Source organism: Leopardus geoffroyi, chromosome D4 (genome assembly GCF_018350155.1).
Source record: "Leopardus geoffroyi isolate Oge1 chromosome D4, O.geoffroyi_Oge1_pat1.0, whole genome shotgun sequence".
NCBI lineage: Eukaryota > Metazoa > Chordata > Mammalia > Carnivora > Felidae > Leopardus > Leopardus geoffroyi.
This window is the reverse complement of record NC_059342.1, coordinates 41166529-41175133: the sequence shown is the minus strand read 5'-3', so window position 1 is coordinate 41175133 and position 8605 is coordinate 41166529. Positions and strand designations below refer to the sequence as shown.

The 8605-nt window shown below is 37.8% G+C and overlaps 1 protein-coding gene across 11 annotated transcripts in view; it reads right to left on the bottom strand.

Annotated features, from left to right (window-relative positions):
* Positions 1-1058: 1058 nt before the first annotated feature.
* The window catches only part of CCDC171 (coiled-coil domain containing 171), a 312701-nt gene continuing 305154 nt past the window's right edge, over positions 1059-8605 (bottom strand). For all 11 annotated transcript variants that reach the window (XM_045470282.1, XM_045470288.1, XM_045470291.1 and 8 more), the window contains one exon: positions 1059-3526. In XM_045470282.1, the coding sequence (XP_045326238.1) occupies positions 3314-3526 (213 nt within the window). In that variant the 3' untranslated portion in view covers positions 1059-3313. The remainder of the gene's footprint in view (positions 3527-8605) is intronic.

Here is an 8605-nt window from a genome sequence, read left to right as displayed (position 1 = left end):
TCCTAACTGGGTGGGATAATTTTTGAAATTTTTCTCCTCTTTAAAAAGTGCTAATTATTTCTTGAGCGGGCCTGGCATGGTGGAAATAATGTGGGCTTTGGAGTTACAGCTCTGGGCCTACTACTTACTAGGTTACTTTCCACCTTTTATCTTTGAAGACTTGTTTATAAAAAGTGCACAGTAAAATAAGATCAATTTACCATTGTTCAGTACGGTCTACAGAATGAATTCAGATGTAATTGGTAAATAAAGCAACATGAAAATAGTAATGATCATTAAGCACCCGATAAGAGCATATATTATAAATGTGAAATAAATAGTGTTGCTAAGTCTAATAAAGTCAGACATCGGTAAATTAAAGTTAACATTCTACTACTTGAAAGGTTATGTACCTATGCCGTTATCATCGAATTGGCCATTCTGGCAATTTCTTACACCTCTGTATTTGTGTCATGTCATTCCCAGATGCTTCTATGAAAAATTCTGGCAAAGCTTCAATAAGTTCGTGTGACTTAGGGATCAGGACAATAAGAATCCCTTTGCTAGTGATGGATGATATAGGTATTTTTCTAGATCACAGAAGGTTAGTAAGAAACTCCACGTACTAAGGTGTAAAGAAAAATTCTTTTCCTTTACAAAAATATTTGAAGTCATTCTCCTGAGAAATGTCTACTTTATATATCATTCTTAAGGAGGTAAAGAAGCTGATAGAGCAACTGTCCTTTGCCAACAGAACACAGATCTCAAGTCTGCAGCGATTGGCCACTAGCGTGCTCAGAAGCAGTCTAGAGTTTCTCAGATCTCCATAGGATATGTCATTAAATCTTCTCCTCCTGCTGGGTCTGACTTCTGGGAAAAAAAGCATATGGTATAAAAATTACTATATTTGGTTGTGAATACTAATGATTGCTCGGGAGGCTCATCCTTCAGTTTCTCTGGCCTTTAGCATCTAGTTGGTTATAAATGTGACATGATTTGACTTGATTTAAAAATCCTTTTGAATTGGTGGCTCAGAATTTACACTATGAAACGGATCTGTAAAATCAGATACGCACATATATGGAGAGGCATACACATTTATTTATGGTGTTATCCCATTAACAGGTTGTAAAATTAAGGCAAGAAAACCAAGGACTATCTAGAGCTAAGTTTAACATAGGTGCTTGATCTTCTTAAATCAGTAAAGTCTGGAAATAGATTCAGCACAAAGACACATACGTCTACACGCACCCAGACGTATAAGTGATAGAGGGCAACACTGTTTTCCTCTAGTGTAGGAACTGGAAACTCAGCGACGTCACAGGAGCTAAAAAGCTGTGTATCAATTTCTATACAGACACGGTCTTAATCATTGTATGGAACACCAGAAGAGAGTGTTTTGAAACGCACAGAAATTATTCGATGATCCACATAAAAACAATCCATAGCGTTTTCTGTGTTACAATAAATTCGCCAGTTCAATTTCATGCATGTTACGTTCCACGGGGCATATTCTGTAATACTCAAACCCCAACATGGCTAATAAAAATAATTCCAGGGAAGGAATTAAGAGAAATTTGGTTAAAGGTATGATTTTACTTCACATAAACAGCTTTCTAAAGATTTATATAAAGCTAATTCTGCTGGCTCAGTACTGTAAGAAATAGAATCGTGCTACATGGTATGACAGTAATAGTGTTACCTCAGAAGGCATAAATCACTTGGCTAATTTGGCTAATCACATAAGTAGTTAGCATCCACATTTTATTTACCAAGGCCGATAAAAAAGAACTCTCAGAAGTTGGCTATATTTGAATCAAATGTCACTGTCAAGATAAGACAATATCGATTCCATAATACATACTGTTATTTTCTAATATATCCATAATGAAAAAGTCCATCATGAAAAATAATATAAAATATGGATTTTGTATCAAAACTCTTGTCAAAAAGTACAGTTCACATCAGACATTAACAGCACCGGGGAGTTAAAAGATTAATCCAAAGACAAATACATATTACAGATATTTCTTTGTTCTTCACTTACCATGATGCAAACTGCAAGGATTTAACCTTTAAGGGTTAAAGAGTTTAATCAATGTCAATGTCTGATCTTCTGAAGGCGATAAAGAACAGTCTGTCTAGCGATACCCAACAGAACATCACTTTGTCAAGCCACAAAGCGCCCAAAAGCTTGTCAAGTAAGTCACCAGAAACCTCTTTGTGGTTAGAACTCAGCTCCTTCCTGCTTGACCTATTATTTGATATTTGACCACTTGGTTGCAAGACACTTGCTCTTTCTAGCTGAAATGTCACTGGGGCATCTTGTCAGCTCCCCGACATCTCGGCCTGACATACAATTTTACTTTTGTGTGCTACAAGGCAGAAAATGCAGGGCAATGGCCTTGTTTTAAATTCTGTCAGCATCAAAGATGGGCGTCACTCTTGGGTCCTACCAACAACCAAAACAAAAAAGGAGTCTATTTTGAAGGTCAGAACAGCCATTACCTGGAAGTTTTTCAGCTTCCGCTATTTAGCATTACCTGCTATCCTGGTGCGGGAACTGTCCTTATGAAGTGCCTGACCGTGCCGCAGAAATCCTGCCAGCACAATTGCTCCACTTTCTCATCAAATGCAGACTTGATAAAAGGCTGGGTTTTCAATGCCTGCAGGGACCAGATTCAGCAGTTAACTTAACTTGTTCAAATGGGCAAGTGGTATCATGTAGCTTTACAAGGAGCAACCTGACCTTCTCACATTGACCAGGAGTGACATTATTGTGCAGGAGGGGAAGCAGTCACATCATTTCTGTTTTGCACAACCTGCTTAAAGTTTGCAACTAAATGCTTGTCTTCAGTCGAGCTGACAAGAGAGAAGAGGGGGCTCAGTGAACCATGGCAGGACTGCCATGAAATGACAGGAATCATTGGCATACATTTCAAATAGCTCTTTCAATCCTATTAAAGTATTGCAGTCCTGCTTTAAAATAGACAAGTATGAAACAACTTTGATAGATAGAGACTAAAATGGCTTATTGATTTTTTTTAAGTCTGAAGGAAATTACCCAAAATGTGTCATTCTTTAACATTTAAAAATATGTTACATAAAAATGAGCAACTGTGATAATAAATAAAACTTAGAGGGGGAAAAGTTGGTTATTTCATTATTCGAGGAGATATAGGCACCTGCACGCATCGAGATACCACACGATTTTTAAAAATCCACTGCTACTTGTGCTGAAACAAAAGTCAACCGATAAGAAAATCCCCCTTCAAAACGATTTTAATTGTACTGTGAACTCTTCCTGCATTTTTGTTTTTATTTCATAAAGTCATTATCCAATCTGAGTTGGTCTTTTGACATTAGCAGACATAGTCGCTGGAGAGGAGAGGGATGACGTCAGAGGATTTATAAATGTCTCCTTTAAGAAAGTGTAAGTTGTATCCAGTTCCGCTTTCAATGGCAAAAACTCCCCCACACCAACCGTGTCAGCAGGAAGAGCAGCTCTTGAAGGAATGGAGAGATTTGAGTGGTCTCGTGATCCTGTCTATGATATAAAGAAGAAAAAATAAATAAACATAGAATTGAAAACTCTTTGTTAAATGTTTTATCTTTTTATTTGAGAGAGAGAGAGAGAACACGTGCGTGTGCATGTGGGGGAGGGGCAGAGCCAGAGAGAGAGAATTTTAAGAAGGCTACACGCTCAGCACAGAGCCCCATGTGGGTCTCGATCCCAGAACTGTGAGACCATGACCTGAGCCGAAATCAAGAGTCAGCTGCTCAACTGACTGAGCCGCCCAGACGCCCCTAGAAATGAAAACTCTTAAACAGAATCTAAAACCACAAACAGGAAAGTGGGCTAATAATCATGGTAATATGAAATGGGATAGAATTGCCATTTAATTTTGCCATAATCTGTATGATACTACAGAAATATTATTTTCCAAATGTGATTGAATCCCCTATGTGTTCCATGGCACAAACTTTGCAGGACATGGAGAGTTTGCCTAAGCAGTAAAACACTGTATAAAAATTTTATAAAGTTATTGAATCAAAGAGTCAATACAACCAGTCATTTTTACCTCTGCTTCCACTGATAATTTACAGAAACCAATGCTAAGAGTGTTTATTTCATTGTGCTACATAATATGTGCTATATAATATGGAAGATCTGACTGCTTAGCAAAGGAACTGCGAGGGGTGCCTGGTTGGCTCAGTCGGTTAAGTGTTTGACTCTTGATTTGGGCACAGGTCATGATCTCATGGTCGTGGAATCTAGCACCAAGCCACGGTCCCACTGACAGCGCAGAACCTACGTTAGATTCTCTCTCACTCTCTCTCTCTGCCCTTCCTCTGCTCACACTCGTGTGCTCTCTCTCTCTCTCTCTCAAGAAGAGAGAGAGAGAGAGGGAGAGAGAGAGAGAGAAAGAAAGAAAATGAACGGTTGGTATTATGTTTTTTAAATCTATCAGCCAGACTCATTTCATTGACAAATACAGCAGAAAGTAGCACACGGAGATATAAAATGGTAGTTAGATGAACTTTTTGCCTTTTCCTTTGATAATAATGCCACCACTCTGTTTTAATAAAAACTGTTCTAAGTATTTGGAAGTCATATATCAAAACATGGGATTACAACATGAAAACTATTGGCCACATGTTTTAAAACATTACTGGTATCCAGAAACTACTGGAAGCCAAATTTAAGAAATCCACACATCTGAAATACTTGAAAACAGGATTAATATTTTGATGAAGCCATACATTTAAGCCTTAAGTAACACTGATAATCAGTAGTTAACATGAATGAAGTTTTCTCAGTAAAGCAGCCATTTATTGATAGTAAGTAATGAGTGATCAATTGTACGTCAGAATTTTCCAGATTCCCAGGAAATAAATGTTGCTGAGACCATAAGTCTAGTCATACGTGTCTCCATTGAAAACCACACTTTACATTGCAGAGTTTTTTTTAAAACATTGTTTTGGTAGATTCTCTTACAGTTTTGACAATAAAGCAGCATATACAAACTATACGAATCTGCTTTATTATGTCACATTCTCCAAAAACATTTCTACCTGTGAAAACAAGAAGGAAGTCATCGCTGGCTTTAGGAAAGTAATAGACATGCAACTGTTGTATATGTTACCATTTTTGTGGATTTTTTAAAACTACAACTGGAGAAAAATCAATGGCTGCATCTAACACCTAGTTCAGCAATTTTCTTTGATCTCTTTTCTTTTGATTTCTTGATACTCCACTGCAAGCCTACAGCTGACGGAAATCATCCCTTTTTATGCTGGAAGTTAAAAAAACACCTAAAATGACCACTTGGATGACTTTATGAAGGAGAGGGCTTAGCTCATCCCGATGGAAGGAAAAGATATCCCGAGATCAGGTGCTGACCCTGATTAGCGGCACTGATGAAGTTTCAACCGCAAAACTGTACTACGGGGCCTGAGCATCTCAGGTCAGAAGCTGAACAGAGGCATCTCATTACATCAGGAGCTGGAGCTATAGATTCCTGCACTCCTACCGCCAAGAGAAACACCTTTTCTGATTTTGTTTGTTTGTTTGTTTTGCTGTGTGTCTAAATGGGCAGCATCGTTACCAGATTGATTTTGCGGGTGTAAAGACTAGAGTGCCAGCCGCTAGCTTCTCATTCTGTCAGACCTGAATGAGGGTAAAGGGAATGCGGGGAAAAGCAGGAGATGGGGAGGCCTCATTTCCTTCTTAATACAATTTAGTTACAGCCATAGTATTCTTTATTATGATGAAAGGAAACTGTCAGGCGAGGCTTCAAAAGTTTGTTGTTACATCTTTCTATTTCAAGTTCTGGTCCGAGAAAACTATACATGACAAGAAAGGAGCGTGAAAATCAGACGGAGGAAGGACAGGTGGTCTCAGAAGGTACTTCCTTCTGACGCCTCAGACTAGAAGAGGCCGACTGTGCCAAACTGACCAGTCTTCACTCCTGTTTGGCAATGTTAAAGGGATGTATGATCTACTCATTTCTATATTCTGTTCTTCAAGTTTCCTTTCCTGTGCTTGTGACTCCAACAATCAAACGCGCTACATTCACATTAGGAAGACAATCCTTTAGGGAAGGTCTCACTGCTCATTTCTCCTTAATATTCTCTGGGTCTTGGCACTCTACAAAGGGGTTCGCTTTCTGCCTTTTCTCATCTTAACTTTTTGATATGTCTTTTCTCTACCATGTTGATCGAAAGCATCTTTTCATCTCACATAACATTTTTTTTTAACTAAATAAGCTTGAAATGGAATGTTGGGTCTAGCATTTCAAATTGGAGTCTCACTTCTTGCATGTTGTCTTCTGACCTTATGTCTTTTTTTTTTTTTTTTTTTTTAATTTTTTTTTCAACGTTTATTTATTTTTGGGACAGAGAGAGACAGAGCATGAACGGGGGAGGGGCAGAGAGAGAGGGAGACACAGAATCGGAAACAGGCTCCAGGCTCTGAGCCATCAGCCCAGAGCCGGACGCGGGGCTCGAACTCACGGACCGCGAGATCGTGACCTGGCTGAAGTCGGACGCTTAACCGACTGCGCCACCCAGGCGCCCCTGACCTTATGTCTTAACCATGGAAAATAATCTCTTAGAAAAAGAGATTTTTTAAAAGATTTACACCCCCCAAAAAGGTACGCCCTCCACCGAGTAAACAGATTTACTTTTGTGTAAAGTAAAAACACTTTTTTTGTTAGTGGGGTCATTTGCTATATACTCTATTCACTGCTAGAAAAATTTGTTTTTTCATGAAATGGGATAAAATCTGATTTTGAGTCACTTAATAGCTTGTAAACAAGCCAACAAATCTCTGGTGAAATCTTGATTTGAGAATGTGATGTTTAAAAAAAAACAAGTAAATATGAACTATTTTTCGGGTTTCAAACAGTATCCAGAAATACACCATAACACTTTTAATATAACACCCAGAGTACAAGACAGTTAAATAACTTTTTTATCAGAGACCATTAAAAGTTAATATTCACCACCTGATCTTACATTTTAAATCTGTGAAGTCCATGGTCATTTGAATGACTTTTTAAACTGCTGAGGTATTCTGGTACTCTCTCATGTAAATCTAAATTTAAGCAATTTTTCAAAACGAAATTAGTTACCTGAAATAAAAGCTAGGTGTCATGTGAATCTTTATGGAAGCACTTTTATTTACTCAATAAGCTGTAAATGATTCTATTTGAACTGTTATAGTCCATCAGCTAAATATATATTCCCAATACAAAATGTGTTCACTACATTTCTGCATTTTAAAATTTTTATGAAATACAGTAATTGGACATGTCCAATAGCTATTTTTCAAGGCTTTAATATCTTAGTTTTCCAAGAGCGTTTTCCCAACAACAAAAAAAGGTAAATAAAGCATTAGTCTAATAGGAAGATAATCACTCAATAAATTGTCTATAAATCAAAGCCCTTTTGCAGACCAAGGCTTCTGAAACAATGATACCATGCTATTTGTCTCCTGTGTAGCATTTATGATCGAGTTAAGTCTTCCAGAATCTGGTATGGTGACAAGGGAGCGGTGATGTGATTTAGTAAGCAGGATAGTACTTCCTGGAGATTCTGCCAGGCACATAGCAAAAAATACTGGACTGGAGACAAAAGGCTACAGTTTTTCCTCCTGCTTCTGTTACAATCTAGCTGGGCCATTTCAAGCATGGGAGTGAGTCCATCTACACATCCCATGCCTATAAAAAAAGGAGCTACATACTTTACAGCTCTGCAGTTCTACAGGTCCACAGAATGCCATGTGTGATGGCATACGACATTAGTGGTAACACCCAACTTTTGCAGATGAGACCCAGAAATCAGCTTCCCAAAATAGTACCTAAGATTTTGAGGGAATGTAGATAGGAGGAATACATTTTGCACAGAGTTCTAAAAAAAAAAAAAAAAAAAAAAAGTCAAGTAGATAACAAGACGAGCCACAGTTTAGATAATGTGGCTTCATTCAGTTAAATCCTGTAGTACATTTTTTATTACTTTGACCTCCATGATGATGTTTTAAGCTCTGTAAATTATTGACTTGTTTTAAGTAGAGCGCACAGCCACACAAAAACTGATGAAGGGATCAAAGTACCCACAAGAGGGCCTTACAATGAGGCTCTCTCGCCATCTCTACTTTATCTGCTAATGTGTTCTTACCACTAGAGTCTCAGTATTCAGTATCACAGAGTCTTCTTCCTTCCAAATACTTCGAGTTAATAACCAAATTCTACCTATTTTCCAGTTCTGCCATATTGACATCATAGGACACCACAGTCTGCCAAAAGTTGGCAATAGTTACCTATTATAGTTTTCTCTTGTGGAATGCCCAATCATATACCTGTATACACACATTTATATGCACCTGATAAACATGTGTACATATATATACACACTTGCTACATGCATACATTATATATACACACACAAATATACATATATGTGTGTGTATAAACATATATATACACCTGCAATGACATCATTAAATATTTACTCCTTGTAGTTACCAATTCTAACTTTGAGTTACCAATGCCAAACCTGCAGGAATATCTTATGCATTCTTCTCTCCATAAGTCATTAAATTTTAGTGCGGACCAGTTTGGCT